This window comes from Boleophthalmus pectinirostris, unplaced genomic scaffold (assembly GCF_026225935.1).
Source record: "Boleophthalmus pectinirostris isolate CB_2022bp ecotype Guang Dong unplaced genomic scaffold, ASM2622593v1 HiC_scaffold_12, whole genome shotgun sequence".
NCBI classification, from domain to species: domain Eukaryota; kingdom Metazoa; phylum Chordata; class Actinopteri; order Gobiiformes; family Gobiidae; genus Boleophthalmus; species Boleophthalmus pectinirostris.
Genome location: NW_026571018.1, coordinates 10,558,543 through 10,575,448, shown reverse-complemented (window position 1 = coordinate 10,575,448; position 16,906 = coordinate 10,558,543). Strand labels below are relative to the sequence as shown.

At 39.4% G+C, this 16,906-nt stretch overlaps 1 protein-coding gene across 1 annotated transcript; it reads left to right on the top strand.

The window, feature by feature from the left end:
• Positions 1-345: 345 nt before the first annotated feature.
• On the top strand, positions 346-16,770 carry LOC110156405 (rho-related GTP-binding protein RhoG-like). The gene is made up of 5 exons (XM_055148397.1): positions 346-538; positions 8,120-8,198; positions 13,934-14,141; positions 14,939-15,109; positions 15,662-16,770. The coding sequence occupies exons 3-5, from the start codon at positions 14,013-14,015 to the stop codon at positions 15,935-15,937; spliced, it is 576 nt and encodes a 191-aa protein (XP_055004372.1). The 5' UTR covers positions 346-538; positions 8,120-8,198; positions 13,934-14,012; the 3' UTR covers positions 15,938-16,770.
• Positions 16,771-16,906: the final 136 nt, after the last annotated feature.

Here is a 16,906-nt window from a genome sequence, read left to right as displayed (position 1 = left end):
ACCAACTTCCCATAAGTCACTGTGTCTCACGGCCTTAAAGTAACATGACCCTGTAATTATACGTACAGTAAAATAAGTATTATCAGTGTACTATGTGTTTAGATCAAATTAAATGTGCTTTTTTAGCTATTTAAATAAAGTAGGAGTTAATTTGATAACAGAAATGTAGTTTAACTTGACACAAACATTGTCTAACCAAATTGAATCGCAGTGTTTTAGTTTCTTAAATGAGTAAAGAGGTAAAATAGGCTATAAGTTTGTAAATTTAACAACGCCTTCACGGTCATTTCATCAGAGGTAACCAAATTTGTTATAACTTCCTCTAAAAGCTGCTTCTCTTCCCCTTCGTGTCTGAGCGCTCATTCCGGACTTCCTCCTCCTCCCTGAGTCCCTCCACCCAGACGCACAGAACCGCGGACCAAAAGCCTGGGGCCCCGGGACACGCACCGACCGCGTCCACCTCCACCTCCACAGACACTCCCGGGAGAGACAGCGGCACCAGCGGAGCAGCGCAGCCGGACACAACAGCTCGTGAGCGGTGAGAGTCTGTGGCACCACCCGCTGGTTCTCGACAGTATGACAAGACTCGAGTTTTTTCAGTCCTGGAGTTAGATTCCTTTGTAGGCTTCTCTTCTTTGGTTTGGATTTGGTTAGATGCTTTAATCTAGCTTTATTTCATCCTTTCCTACAACTTTTAGATTGCTTATTTTTTTGTTTTTGTTCGTTGTTTTTTTTTTTTGCCTTATAGCCATACTTCTAACTTATATTGCGTTATTTCCTGATGTTATAATGTAGTTTCCTCATCACCAACATATCTGGAGTTGTGCTTTGTTTCACTCAAGCCCTGCATATTTAGTCTGAGTTCTTCTCTCTGAACTGAAAATGCTCTGTCATGTGGCAATACAGGAAGTGCTCCACTGTGTTTTTAAACTCAATATCTGTAATAAGACAAGACTGAAAACTCACCTCTTCTGTAGTCTTCACATGTATTTGTAATTGCCTCTATTTATGTTGACTTTTACGTGAAGAACTTTGGTCAGTTGTTTTAAATGCGCTATATAAATAAACTTGAATTAAATAGAATAATTTGGATGATTTAAACCCTGGAACTGGCAATCCCTAAACAAAAAGTAAAAAGTGTAGCTGTGAACTTGAAAACTATCATTTCCTGACATCACAAGGTGTAACAGAGTTACTCAAGCATGTGAATGAAACAAAACATAACTCCAGGTCTGTTTTTGATGAGAAAACAACATTATAACATGATTTAAAGTTACAAGAGTCAGTTTTGTGTAATACTTTAAAATAGTTAATCTAATAATATTACACTTGCAAAATACTGGTCTAATAGTAAACTCTAATAGTAAACTGAGGGGCCCTGTTTTGTTCAGTCATTCTTTAAACTTATTCTTAGGATGTGGCAAGATGCTGAGTCAAGATACACGCCGAACTTTGCACGTAATTCACAACAACAAAGCTAGAGCCTTTATCAGGTCTTGGTCAGTGGTGAAACGCACTTAAGTAAAAGTAGTAAAGTGTATTTAAGTATAATTTTGGGGTAACTGTGCTTTACTTAAGTGCATTTTACAGTGGATACTTTTTACTTTTGCTTCTCTATATTTGAGAGCAGGTGTCTGTACTTTCTACTCCACTACATTTTTGAGCAGGACTGAAAAGTTAAAGTGTTGTTTTTTTTTTGTTTTTTTTTTTTTAATGATAGTTTGAGACCTGCTGAAAAGGCTGAGAGTTTGTTTTCAACACGTTCATAATTTGAGAACAAAAAACAAAAATGTACAAAGCCAATTTTAAAAATGTATTCATTTGTTTCTGTTGGACAAATTTCAGCTCAAATCTGTATCAAAATCACAACATTTGAAGCTTTATAAGACCTCAGCATCTGCGGGAAATACTTCTGCTTTTTACTTTTTTAAACACATACTTTAATACTTTTACTTAAGTAGATTTTTTCATGTGATACTTTTACTTTTACTTGAGTATTTTTTTGTGCTGGCATTTGTACTTTTACTTACAGGTGCACTATGTAACTTTTTGCTTGTTTCTATGGATACGTCACTGCTTTGCCTGGAATGTTCCGCAGTGTGACATTAAACAGATCTATTTTACATTTACACAATTACAGGTGGTTTTATAGCTCAAAAATACCTAGAAAAACAAACATTTTGACTGTGAGCAGGGTCACCTCTCCACAGATCTGACCTGTAACTTGGTCTGGTTTGGTTTCCATGAAGATAGAAAGGTTTAATGTTGTACTGTGGAACATTCCAGGCAAAGCAACATCATGAAGAAAGGAAAGCTTTTGACGGAACCTCCACCAGAACAGTTGCACAATGCACCGTTAAGTTACAAAATTGAGTACTTCTTCCACCACTGGTCTTGGTTAAACCTAGTCCTGGTGTGGTCCTGGTTTAGCCCTGCTTTAGTCCTGGTGTAGTCCTGGTTTAGTCCTCTTTTAGTCCTACTTTAGTCCAGCTTTAGTCCAGTTTTAGTTCTGCTTTAGTCCTGCTTTAGACTTGTTTTAGTCCTGCTTTAGTCCTGCTTTAGTCTTGCTTTAGTCCTGCTTTAGTCCTGGTTGAATATTGCTTTAGTCCTGCTTTAGTCCTGGTTTAGTCTTGCTTTAGTCCTGTTTTAGTCCTGGTCTAGTCCTGTTTTAGTCCTGCTTTACTCTTGTTTTAGTCCTGCTTTAGTCCTGGTCTAGTCCAGCTTTAGTCCTGCTTTACTCTTGTTTTAGTCCTGCTTTACTCTTGTTTTAGTCCTGCTTTACTCTTGTTTTAGTCCTGCTTTACTACTCTTGTTTTAGTCCTGCTTTAGTCCTGGTCTAATCCATCTTTAGTCCATCTTTAGTCCTGCTTTACTCTTGTTTTAGTCTTGCTTTACTCTTGTTTTAGTCCTGCTTTAGTCCTGGTCTAGTCCAGCTTTAGTCCATCTTTAGTCCAGCTTTAGTCCAGCTTTCGTCCATCTTTAGTCCTGCTTTACTCTTGTTTTAGTCTTGCTTTACTCTTGTTTTAGTCCTGCTTTAGTGACTCTCTATTGCTTATATTACAATATTACTTAGATCTGTAATCCTGGCGCCTCTCCACAGATCTGACCTGTAATGTGGCGTAGTGCTGTAACCTGCTCGTCTGATAGGTTTAGTCTATACTGTGGAACATTCTAGACAAAGCTATAACATCTCCATGGAGATAAAGAGGTAGAAATATTACACAGTGCACATTAATTGCCTATCTTTCTATCCATGCCATTTGATTTTAACAGAATAATCTACTAAGAATATTTAATCAAACCAAACTAGAGTCATTTTTTGTCATCTACGTCAAACAAGTTCATTTGGAGATGGTGTAAGAAACAAACCAGGAAGTAGCGGCTCATTTTCTGGCTATCTTGGGTCAGCGTGGAGTTTTTGAACGAGCCAAAAAATAGGAAGGAAGTCGAATGTTGGTGGTGGCGAAGTAAATAAAGAAACTGAGCTGACACGGCGAAACTCTCAAACCAGTTTCTAAAGACGCTCCAAGAAAGTTCTGATGAGCCCATATTATTCTGTTTTTGGATCTACTGTGTTATAATGTTGTTTTCTCATCACAAAAAGACCTGGAGTTGTGTTTTGTTTCATTCACAAACCCTGCGTATTTAAACTGGGTTCTTCTCTCAAGTGCTCCAGAGTGTTTTTAAAACTCCATACTCCTTCACTAGAATCGTTTGGATCATTTCAGCCTCAGTACTTCTCTCTCAGTCTCTACTGAAGTAAAGGTAAAAGGAGCTGTTAACTTGAAAACTACCACTTCATGACATCACAAGACTAAACCAGGTCTAAACCAGGACTAAATCAGGACTAAACCATGTCTAAATCAGGTCTAAACCAGGTCTAAACCAGGACTAAACTAGGTTTAAAATAGAACTAATCCAGAACTATAACCAGGACTAAACTAGGACTAAACCAGAACTGGACCAGGGTTAAACCAGGTCTAAATTAGGCTTAAACTAGGTCTAAACCAGGACAAAAGCAGGTGTAAACCAGGATTAAACCAGGACTAAACCAGGAGTAAACCAGGTCTAAACCAGGATTAAACCAGGACTAAACCACATTTAAACCATGTCTTAACCAGGACTAAAGCAGGTCTAAACCAGGATTAAACTAGGTCTAAACCAGGACAAGAGCAGGTGTAAACCAGGATTAAACCAGGACTAAACCAGGAGTAAACCAGGTCTAAACCGGGATTAAACCAGGACTAAACCACATTTAAACCATGTCTTAACCAGGACTAAAGCAGGTCTAAACCAGGATTAAACTAGGTCTAAACTAGGTCTAAACCAGGACTAAATCAGGACTAAACCATGTCTAAGTCAGGTCTAAACTAGGAATAAACCAGGTCTATATCAGGACTAAACCATGTCTAAACCAGTTCTAAACCAGGTCTAAACCAGATCTAAACCAGGTCTAAAACAGGTCTAAACCAGGTCTAAAACAGGTGTAAAACAGGTCTAAAACCAGGACTTAATCATGCCGTGCCTCCTCCCATATGCCACCCTCCCGGTTCCTGGAGAAATATTGTTGGATATAAAGCCGGTCCGTAGCGCAAAAAAGGTTGGGGACCACTGGCTTAAAGCTCACAGGAGTCCATTCTGTGTAGTACTGGACCTTTAACAGGGCTGACGACACTACAGTGTTTAGAGCTGGTGAGAATATATTAAAAGTGCATTGTGTAATTTTTCCGGTGGAGGGACCATCAAATTCTTTTCTCCATGTAGATGTTATTGCTTTGTCTGGAATGTTCCACAGTGTGGCATTAACCCTTTCTATCTTCATTGAGACCAAACCAGACCAAGTTACAGGTGTTATTCTAGGTATTTTTGAGCTATATTAAAACCACCTGTAATTGAATAAAATTAAAGTAGTGTTGTTTAATGTCATACTGTAGAACATTCCAGGCAGAGTAATGACGTATTCATAGAAACAGGCAGGTGACGGACCCCCAACCAAGAATATAGACCTTAAATTAAACTTAAATTGTGTCTTATTAAAGTCAAATGCATTCATCTGTACTGACCACCACCATCAAATATGTTTCACAGTGTGGTCCTCGGTAGAAAAAAAAGTTCAGAGACTCCTGATCCGGATCATACAGACTCTGAAACACGCCCACGGATCTTTCTGTAGGCCAATCATATTTAATTTAGATGGAAAGCAGCTAAAATTAATAATAATACAACTGTGGGTTTTTGTTGTAATACAGTGAGTTCTTGGGTTGAGTCACTAATAAAACTCAGCTTCAACATTTTTTAAATTTTTGCCTTTTATGGCAAAGTACAATGTGATCAATAAGGAAAACTGGCTCCTGCCCCACCCTGAAAACCTGAAAACCACCAGTAAGAGACAGTGTAAGACTTGTTCTGATTTTTATTTTGTTGATTATGTGTTTATGAAGTCTGCTGGACAATAGAAATAATCGTTTGTGTCACAGTTCTGCCCATTGTTTACGTTTTTATCCCCAGTCCAACTCCATTTCCCAGTCTGTTCCGGTCCTTTTTTGCTACCTCCCTGTTTTTCCTACATTTTTGCCATTCATTCCCAAATCATCCCAGGCTAGCCTATGGGTGTTTCCCAATTGCCAGGATCCTTGGCTTCTGAACCATTTCGGCCAGATCCACGTCATCAGAGCTCCGCCAAGTGCTGTTCCAATTCCCCCAAAGCCCTCACGTCCTCCGCGCTCGACTCCTACGTTTGGCTCTTTTTTTTACCAAGGATGCACCTGCGGATTTTTGGCCGCCGTGGAGCACTCGAAAATGCCCACAATGCACCGCAACATCATTTTTTACAAACTTTATTTAAGCAGTAAAATGCATTTTAATAAAATAAAACTAATCCTACAATAAACCATACATAAATATTTTGTTGTTTTAGCCACATTGTTGTAAATAACATTATTGTCAGATCAAAATAATTCTAATCACAACAAAAGCAGCAGAATCTCTTAAAGAGGGGAATTGGGAATATTTATTTCTTTAGGCTTATCAGCATAAATAACTCAATAACAGATTATTCACTGTCTTTATTATTGTTTTAACGCACATTGACACATAAACACACCTCTAAACAAACACGTTTGTAGAAGAATTTATGTTTATTTTTGAGTCATTCTCTCTGTAGCTTGTTCCAAGCGCACTCTCGGAGCTGTGCGCAGGACACTTGGCTCTGCCTCGGAGGAGCCGACTCCAGAGGAGTGCTACAGACTGATCTTTGACGGAAGGGTCCTGGGAATTGAGAAACACTGTATATATAAACTCTCTCTTTTCGTTCAGTTTTTGCTCGATTGTTGATCAGGCAAGAGACACTCTCCAGCAGCTCTGTATCTGAACATATCCTGTTTTTGTCATTGTGCATTCTGTTTCTGAATTATTCCCTGTTCAAGTCTGTTTTTGTGTTTATACCCAGCTTGTTTCCTATTACAGAATTCCCAGTTTGGAGGATATTTTAGTTCATATAATAAAGACACATGTTTCTCAGTTGTTTTTCAGCCTAATTTGCTGTTTTAAGCATCACCTGCAGGACACTTTCTGCTGGACTGAAAGACTTTTGTTTGGCTTTATTCCCTGTGTTGCATTTGAGTTCAGTTTCCCTGTGATACTTTGACTAAAATGGTATGTGGCCATACCAGTTTGTCAAAGCCTGATCCCGTCAGATCTCAGAAGCTAAGCAGGGCCGGGTTAGTACTTGGATAGGAGACCACTGGGAATTCCAGGTGCCACAGTGGGGCACCAGTCACAAAAACGGTTGTTGTGTCCATAGGCAAGACACTTCATCCACATTGCCTAGTATGAAAGTGGTGTGTGCATGAGTGATGGTGGTGGTCAGAGATGGCGCAGATTGGCAGCCTCGCTTCTGTCAGTTTGCCCCAGGGCAGCTGTGGCTACAGTAGTAGCTTACCACCACTGAGTGTTGAATGAATGAATAATGAATTGTAAAGTGCTTTGGGTATCCCGAAAGGCGCTATATAAATGCAATGATTAATTAATTAAAATCACAAAATGATTCACTGATCAGTCGACTCAAAATAACTGAACTGTTGTTTGACTAAACAAAGACTAGCCAAGAACTAGACCAGGACTAAACCAGTACGAAATCAGTGTTTTTTGGTCTAGTTCAGAGTTTTCTGGTCAGACGAGGTTCAGCCCAGACTCCAGAGACCCAGTTCTGGGCGGAGGACCATGATCTCATTCTGGACTCAAACTCCAGCCCCAGACCTGACTCTGACTCTGGGCCTGTCCCACTTTCCTTATGTTTACTTTTTATGAAATGAAAAAATATTAATTGTAATTAGATTTGCAGTATAAAGCTGCATTGCGAAATGTTTGTAGTGGATGGTTTGTCACATGCTTGTCTCCATGGAGATGAGGAGAGTCGCCCCTATTCACAGAAGGAATTAACGTATTTTTGAGCAACGGAAACACCCGTAATGAAGAAATGCTCGATGGATTTTTTGTTGAAAATCATACTCCTAAACAGGACCATGAACCCTTGAAATGATCACAGGCTCCTGAAAATGTGCTGTTTAAATCCACTCAGTGTTTATGTATTGAGTTTTCACACAAGCTTAAAACTTTGTTTAGCTGTGTTTGCAAATGTGTGCCATTTGTCACCATTCCTGGTGTAGCCCTGGTTTAGTCATGGTTCTGTCCTGGTTTAGATCTGATTTAGACCTGTTTTAATCCTGCTTTAGATCTGGTTTAGTCCTGATTTAAACCTGGTATAGACCTGATTCAGGCCTGGTTTAGATCTGGTTTAGCCCTGGTTTAGTCCTGGTTTAGCTCTGGTTTAGCCCTGGTTTAGACCTGGTTCAAACCCAGTTTAGTCCTGGCTTAGTCTTGGTTTAGACCTGGTTTAGCCCTGATTTAGTCCTGGTTTAGACCTGGTTCTGACCTAGTTTAGACCTGATTTAGTCCTGGTTTAGATCTGGTTTGACCTAGTTCACACCTCCCTGCTCTGGACCAGTTTTAGTCCTGCTTTAGTCCATGTCCCCGTTCAGCCTTATTCAAATGTCTGTTTTGTTTATGGACCGTTTGTTCTCGACTAAAATTTCCATATTAACAAATATTGTGTGTCCAGGTGCATTATGGGAAGAGTCCAGCCCTGAACCAGATCTGAGAGACTTTTGGACCAAACCGAGTGACAATCTTCACACCAGGTACAAACTCAAGACATACTGCCGCCTTATTACACAAAAAGGTCCTTCTTTAGACCTGGTTTAGTTCTGTTTTAGTCTATGTTCATCCACATTCTTCATAATTGGGTAAGTACTACTTCTATTACTACTATTACTATAACTAGTAGTACTACTACAACTACAAGATGTGTGTAATTATCTGTTATATTTACTTTTAGTTTTTGCGTACCTCAATGATCCTGTACTTTTTTACTTGTATTGTTACTTTAGTATTCATTTTGTAGTATTATATTAGTAGTACTTTTTCGCTGGAGTATAAATTTGGTAGTCTACCTGCCACTTTTTTATGTTGGACTGTTTATGTAAATGGACTTCCACATTCCAAACAGGAAGTGAGCATGGGTGCACTTTCGGCTCCACGGACTCTGGCTCCAGTTCACTTTGTATTGAAAAATACTCGCACCTTTCTCTGTACCTGCTGTTGTCAGGCTTCTTATTTTGGTCTTAAAACATTTGTGTTAACCCGCTCTGCATGATCCCGGTGGACTAGGCCAGGACTGAACCAGGACTAAACCAGAACTGGACTGGGTCTGGACCGGGATTAAACCAGGATAGTGCTACTGTGACCGAACCAAGACTATACCTAAACTGAACAGGAACTAAAGCAATTGACGAAAGGAGGAATTAAACCAGAACTAAACCAGGATTAAACCAGATTGATTTAGAACTGAACCAGGACTAAACCAGGACTAAAGCAGCTCTAAACCAGGACCAAACTGGGACTGGACTGGGACTGGACCAGGATTTTACCTAAATTTAACAGGGACTAAATTAATTGACAAAAGGAGGGAGTAAATCAGAACTAAACCAGGATTAAACCAGAAGGACTGAACCAGGACTAACCCAGTACTGAACAAGGGCTGAACCAGGTCTAAACCAGGTCTAAACCAGGGCTAAACCAGGACTAAACCTGGTTGAAATCAGGTCCAAACAAGGACTAAACCAGGACTAAACCAGATCGAAACTAGGAGTAAATCAGGACTGAACCAGAATTAACCCAGGACTGAATCAGGACTGAACCAGGAAAAAAGCAGCTCTAAACCAGGACCAAACCAGGACTGGACTGGGACTGGACTAGGATTAAACCAGAACAGAACTACTGTGACTGAACCAGGAGTTTAACCAGACTGAACAGGGACTAAACCAACTGGTGGCAAAAGGAGGGATTAAACCAGAATTAAACCAGACTGAATCAGCACTGAATCAGGACTGAACCAGGACTAAACCAGGACTAAAGCTGCTCTGAACCAGGGGACAAATTTTGGACTTAAAATGTTTGTATTAACCAGCTGTAAGTGATTCTGGTGTTTTTATTTAGCTATTTATGTCCATGAATCATTTCCTATTCCTAATATGAAACTCAGCTACAAATTCTCCCCATAACTTCATTTGACTGGAGCCGAACTGTGGCTGATGTTACACTGACTTAGTCCACTTCTTTATAGAGTCTGTGGGCAGGATCTAGTCTGGGTGGAATCCAGACAAACATTAACATCTCCAGACAAGCAAGTGACAGATCCTCCACCAGAAAATGTACATAGTGCATCTTTAACCAGGATTGGTTCTGGTTTAGTTTTGATTAGGTTTAATTCATTTTGTGACTTGAAATTTGATTCTGAATTTAATTTAAAGGTCCTATATTATATAAAATAGACTCTTGTGAGCTTTACGTCATGTTATAATGTTGTTACTAGGGCTTAGCCTGATTCATCAGACGGTCAGACGGTTTCACACAGCATTTCCTCACAGCATTAGGATTCGTTCGTTCGACTGTAGGCGGGTACTTTTTTTATTTAACCAGTTGCTGCTATTTGGTTGTGACGTATGTAATGAGCCACTAACAGGGCCAACTGGTATATTAAGCTTTTCCCAAATCCCATAGGAAGAAGGGCAATAACATCTCTCCCCTTCATAAAATTCACCAAACATTCTATTTGTTCCGGCTTTAAATCCTCGATCTCGGGAATCGTTGCCAAAACAGAATGTATGGCTCTTCGCTGTTTGGCTGGAGACCGGACTCACACTTTCTCGGTTTTTGTGAATGATCTAATGTATTCCGATTCCTGACCTAGTCGCTGGAGAGAAATGAAATTGAGCAGAGGCACTAGGTGGCGCCAGCCTGGCTAACTAGGGCTGAGTATCATTAAGAAGTTGCCGATATAGAATAGAATAGAAAGCCTTTATTGTCATTTTACAATAGTATAATGAAATTCAGAATAAATAAATCAATAAAAACTTAAGGCGGTGAAAGTCGCTGCAGATGATCATTTTCTGTTGGAAACCGATGTCCAGTAATTCCATTCGGTTGTAGCGAATATTAGAATATAAAGTCCATTTTATGTACAAGATGCAAAAAACACACACAAAAAAATCACAAAAAAAGGAGATACAGAAAGCTGAAGCCGCTGTGTCTTTGCGTGCCGCCATTCAAACATAAACATACATATGATATGATACATACTTTGATACACAGGCCACGATATGATACATATCTCGATACAGTGCACTTTCAATTCAATTTGATATATTTCATAACGATTCAATACAGTTCAATACAAAAATAAAGGCTAAATCATGCCTACAAGTCTTTGTTAAACCACTTCTTGTGCAAAGTTAATATGAAAAAAGCCCATTTTAATCCTCAAAACAGTGAAAATGACAAATGTGTTGCATAAACAAGTTTCCTTCCTCAAAACAAGCAAAAAAACTGTAGCACTGTAGCAAAATTATTTAGTAAAATACACCAAAAAATGCTCTTGATGATATATCGATACAGCAGCCCCTGATATCAATACTGTATCATCACATTAAACGATATGATATTTCAATATTTTTGCACACCCCTAGTTGTTACCTCATCAAAAACATACCTGAAGTTGTGGGGTTTTTTTTGTTTTTTTTTTTTTCATTCTCACACGTTTGAGTAACCCTTTATTATTAGTTTGTCTACATCTCCAAAGCTCAACATGTTCCACCTTGTGATGTCATGAAGTGGTAGTTTTCATGTTAACAGCTACATTTTACCTTAAATTCAGTAGAGATTTGCAATTCTAGAGCTGAAATCACCTAAATGATTGTCCTGAAAGTGAGCACTTCCATCTTAAATATGCAGGATTTGTGCGTTAAACGTGCGTGAATGAAACAACAGATAGTAATAAAATAATAAAACAACATTATAACTGTAACATAGGTCCAAAAATAGCGCGATATGGGCCCTTTAAGATTACGCATTAAAGCAGAATTACAGGCAGCGTTTTATTGGCTGAATATTCAAATAGTTCCCAGACGTTTATCCTTCATTTTCTACATCACTTCTGCTTTCTGTGTCTGCAAATAACCCACAGGAAGGAAATGTGAAGTAAAATAGGATTAATATGTAATGTGTGAAAAGGAAGTTTGAATGTACTGAGAACCCCTCCCAGAGTTTCATACAACTGACAAAAATTTACCGCAATCCACACATGGTTTTCTTGGTTTAAAGGCCCGATATTACACAAAACTGACTCTTCTGAGCTTTACGTCATCTTATAATGTTGTTACCTCCTCAAAAACATACCTGGAGTTGTGTTTTGTTTCATTCACACTTGTTTACCTGCAACAGAAAACACTCCTTGTGATGTCATGTGGTAATACAGGAAGTGCTCCACTGTGTTTTTAAACTCCATACACCTTCACTTGAATAATGTGGACGATCACAGCCCTGGAATTGCCAATCTCTACTGAACTAAAGGTAAAAAAAGGAGCTATTCACATGAAAACTACTTCTAACTAACTTGTGTGAATGAAACAAAAGTAACAAACAAAAGAAGTAAAATCAACCTTGCATTTGAAGGATTTATGTCTGAGCAGCAGCAGTGAGTTGTACTTCCTGATAGAAAGCTTGATAGCGGCAGAGTGATATATGAGAAAATAGTCCCTCAACATGCGACAATTCATGCGATGCAAGGTTAGTTTTATTTCAAACATTTTTCTATCAACACTGACATTTACATGGACAGTCTGGTGTAAAAATAGATTTTCTTTGGGTGTTTTGTGGAGTGAGTAAGACTGTTTTTAGTGTCAGGATAACTGTGGCCATTGACATGCACTAGCCTAGCACCAACGACCTCTGCAAATACAAGGACTGGATGGAATATTTTAAAAAGTGTCTCCACACGACTCCAACACTCTGGCTCACTAGGAAATGAGGCTCTATGTCCAAAATTCCGAACTGTCCCTTTAAGTAAAAGTACAGATAACGGAGCAAGGAATATTTAACTAAAAGAAAAAGTATCACATGAAAATAAATCTACTTAAGTAAAAGTATTTAAATACCTGTTTAAATATTTACTTCAGGAGTAAAAAGTAAAAGTATTTCATGCATACTTTGAGGTTTAGTAAAGCTTCAAATGTAAAAAGACAGTGGAGCACTTCCTGTATTACCACATGACATCAAAAGGTGGAACAGAGTGTTTTTAGTTTGAGAGAAGAACTCAGCCTAAATATGCAAGATCTGTGAGTTAAACATGAGTCAATGAAACAAAACACAATTCCGAGTATATTTTTGATGAGGAAACATTATGACATAGATCACAGAATAATGCAATACCACCTTGTGATGTCATGTGGTAAAAAACTAAAAACTAAATTTATGATATTTGCAAAGCAAAAAGTACAAAATCATGTACAAATTATGCTCAATACTACACCACTAGAAAGAGTCTTTCAAAATTAATTTTAAGGAGTAACTATAGATCATAATTTAAACTGGAAATCACACATAAATACAATTAGAAATAAATTATCCAAAGTGGTCGCAATTATATATAAATATAGATATATCCTAGATAAAAACAGTCTTTTTATTATATATAACTCGCTGGTAATGCCCTACATAACCTATGGTATTGAGATTTGGGGCAATACATATAAGACGAATACAAATCCAGTCTTTACCCTGCAAAAAAAGGCAATAAGAGCAATCACATTATCAACTTATAACGAACCAACCAATGCATTATTTATAAACCTTCAAATGCTGAAATTTTATGATTTAGTCGACCTTTACACTCTTAAAATCATTTTCAAAGTAAACAACAATCTCCTGTCAAAATCGTTACAGAACATGTTCAAAATCCGAAAGAGCCAATATGAGCTCAGAGGCACGACCATGTTTATTAAAAAGAAAATCGGAATAAACATTATGCAATTTTGTAAATCTGTTAAAGGGGTGGAGCTCTGGAACAACTGTACAGAAAACCTAAAATTGTGCACCACTCTCTTTCACTTCATAAAGAAGTTTAAATGTTTAACTCTGGACAGATACATGAAATATGATACTTAGTTTGTGCTGTAGGACTTTGTTGTACTGTTACTGATTAGTTTGTTTCCTCCTGCTGTATTTATGAAGATGAACTGATGTCAAGATGACGCTCTGACAAAGGAATAAAGGGTAGGCATGATAAGCTTTAGCTTCAGCCTACACTTTTTCGGTCTGTATATGTTAAATATGACTGTCTGTGAATTAATGTCAAAATATACCTGTGACCGAAATAAATAAATAAATAAATAAATAAATAAAATACAGGGAGTGCTCCATTTGTATATTTTCAGCCCTGGAATATAACATGACTTAAAGCTCACAAGAGTCAATTTTGTGTATAATAGGATCTTAAATATGATTTGAGAATGCAGATTGTTTGTTTTTGTTCTTCCAGGTCATAGAGGTCACGTAGAGGTCACGTAGCGGTCACGTAGAGGTCACAGAGGGGTCACAGAGGGGTCAGAGTTCACGTGATGCAGACCGTTAAGTGTGTGGTGGTGGGAGATGGAGCTGTGGGGAAAACATGTTTGCTCATCTCCTACACGACCGGAGCTTTCCCCAACGAGTACATCCCCACGGTATTTGACAACTACAGCAGCCAGGTGGGTCTGAGCCAGGACTGGACCAGAACTGGACCGGGTCTAATGATAATAATACCTCAGACTTATAGAGCTCTTTTTTGGACACTCAAAGACGCTTTACAAACAAGAAGTGACACTGTAGTGACTAGACCAGGAAAGGACCGGGACAGGACCGGGACTGGACCGGGACTGGGCCAGGACTGGACGGGGACTAGACTAGGATTGGACCAGAACTGGACTAGGACTAGACCAAGACTAGACTGGTACTAGACCAGGACTGGACCGCAACTGGACTAGGACTGGACTGGGACTGGACCAGGACTGGGCCAGGACTAGACCAGGACTGATCCAGGATTAGACCGGGACAAGACTGGGACTAGACCAGGACTACACCGGGACTGAACCGGGACAAGACTGGGACTAGACCAGGACTGAACCGCTAATGGACTTGGACTACAGTAGACCAGGACTGGACTGGGAATAAAACAAAACTGAACCAAGACTGGACTGGGAGTAAACCAGGACTAGACCAGGACGAGCCCGGGACTGATCCAGGATTAGACCAGGACTGGACCAAGACTGAACCAAGACTAGATCAGGACTAAACCAGTACTAAACAAGGACTAAACCATTACTGGACCAGGACAGAGATACTGTGACTAAACCAGTAGTCGACCCAAACTGGACAGGGACCAAAGTAGGACTAACCCAGTACTGAATCAGGGGACTAAACCATAAATAAACCAGGACTAAACTAGGACTATACCAGTACTAAATGAGGATTAGCCTAATACTAACCCTGGTCCCTTCTTCTTCAGGTGACAGTGGACGGTCGGACTCTGAGTCTGAACCTGTGGGACACCGCGGGGCAGGAGGAGTACGACAGACTCCGGACCCTCTCGTATCCACAGACAAATGTCTTCATCATCTGTTTCTCCATCTCCAGCCCGGCGTCCTACGAGAACGTCCTGCTCAAGTGGCACCCCGAGGTCAGTCCTGGAATAATCCGGGCTTAGTTCAGGTTTATTCATGGTTTAGACATAGTTTGGTCCTGTTTTGGAGCTAGTTTAGCCCTTGATAAGTCCTGGTTTAGTGATCTCCAAAGGGAAATTCAGGTATTGACGCCATTATCTCAGGCGTTTAGACCTAGTTCTTGGTTTTGTCCTGGGTAAATCTTGGGTTAGGCATGGTTTAGTCTTGGGCTAGTCTTGGGCTAGTCCTGGTTTAGTCCTGGTTTGGCCCTGGTTGAGTCTTTGGTTAGTACTATTTCAGTCCTGGTTTAGTCCTTGTTTGATCCTGGTTTAGTACTGGTTTAGGTCTAGTTTAGCCCTGGGTTGGACCTGGTTTAGTCCTGCTTTAGTCCTGATTTAGAGCTAGTTCAGCCCTGGTTTAATCTTAGTTTGGTCCTTGTTTAGTCCTGGTTTAGTCCTGGGTTAGTCCTGCTGTGTTTTTGATGATGTAACAACATTCTAGTATGAAATCTCGTGAGTCAGTTTAATTTATGAGCTTTAAAACGTAAACAAACCCGTTCTCTCCTCCAGGTGCATCACCACTGCCCCGGCGTTCCCATCATCCTGGTGGGGACCAAGAGGGATCTTCGTGAGGACCCAGAGATCCTGAAGAAGCTGAAGGAGACAAACGCAACTCCAGTGTCCTACAGCAGCGGACAGTCTCTGGCTAAACAGATCCACGCCGTGAAGTACCTGGAGTGCTCCGCTCTGAACCAGGACGGCATCAAGGAGGTGTTCAGCGATGCCGTGAGAGCTTACCTCAACCCACAGCCCCCTCCTTCAAAGAAGCCCTGCACGCTACTGTAGGACCAACCGGACTGGGTTAGGTCTGGTTTAGTCCAGGTTTTGTCTCGGTCTAGTCCTTGCCTAGACCTGTTGCTGGCTGCTTGACCCTGGTTTAGTCCAAGTTAGTGCCGGTTTAATCCTGGTATTTTATTCTCAAGTAAAAATTCTATTTAAAATACAAGATCAGCCTCTTTCTGTTGTAGAATACTATAAGTCATGGGCCTTGAACAAGGGACACAGACAAAAATAAAAGTTATTTATTACAAATGGAACGCAATTTATATTTGTTAACAAAAAAAGTAAAGTGGAATTATAAAATAATGATCCTGTACTTACCAATGGGGACAATGAAGTGTATTTAACTTTACTCCAGTGTTAAAATTATTTTGTGAAAATGCTTCTTGTCTGCCTTTAGTCTTGTCTGAAAATAATCTAATTTCTGATTTTTAGTAAATGAAACCGGTTAGACAAATACATTAAAACTTACTAAATAATTTGTGAATATTATTCAGTAAATAAAACTATGTTAGAAACACGGCCCTCTTCAGGAGGTTACATTTTGAGTATTTTTCCTATAGTTTAGTTTCTCTGTTCTGTACTCTGAAGGTTTGGTCTCAGACTCGTCTGGGTCTGAAGTAGTTCTGCTTAAATCTGTTATTTTCCAGTATGCGGAAAGGAGAGGAACACAACACAAATGAAACCAGGATTTAACCGGTACCAAATTAGGACTTTTTTAAAACACAAAGTGATATATATATATATAAATATATATATTTAGAGGTTCATGTTTGTTTGTGTATTTAACATATTCATGTCATGTTTGTCATAATAAATACAATAATGTGATTCACTCACTTTCACTTTGTTTCTTCTTTAAATTAGACTCAAGGAAACTACAGGAAGAGACAAGTCAGTGACACATGTACTGTTAATTTAAAGCTCCTTTAAGTCACTTTTTAGCAAAAAAGTGTCTTTCTTCGCCGGTATTGC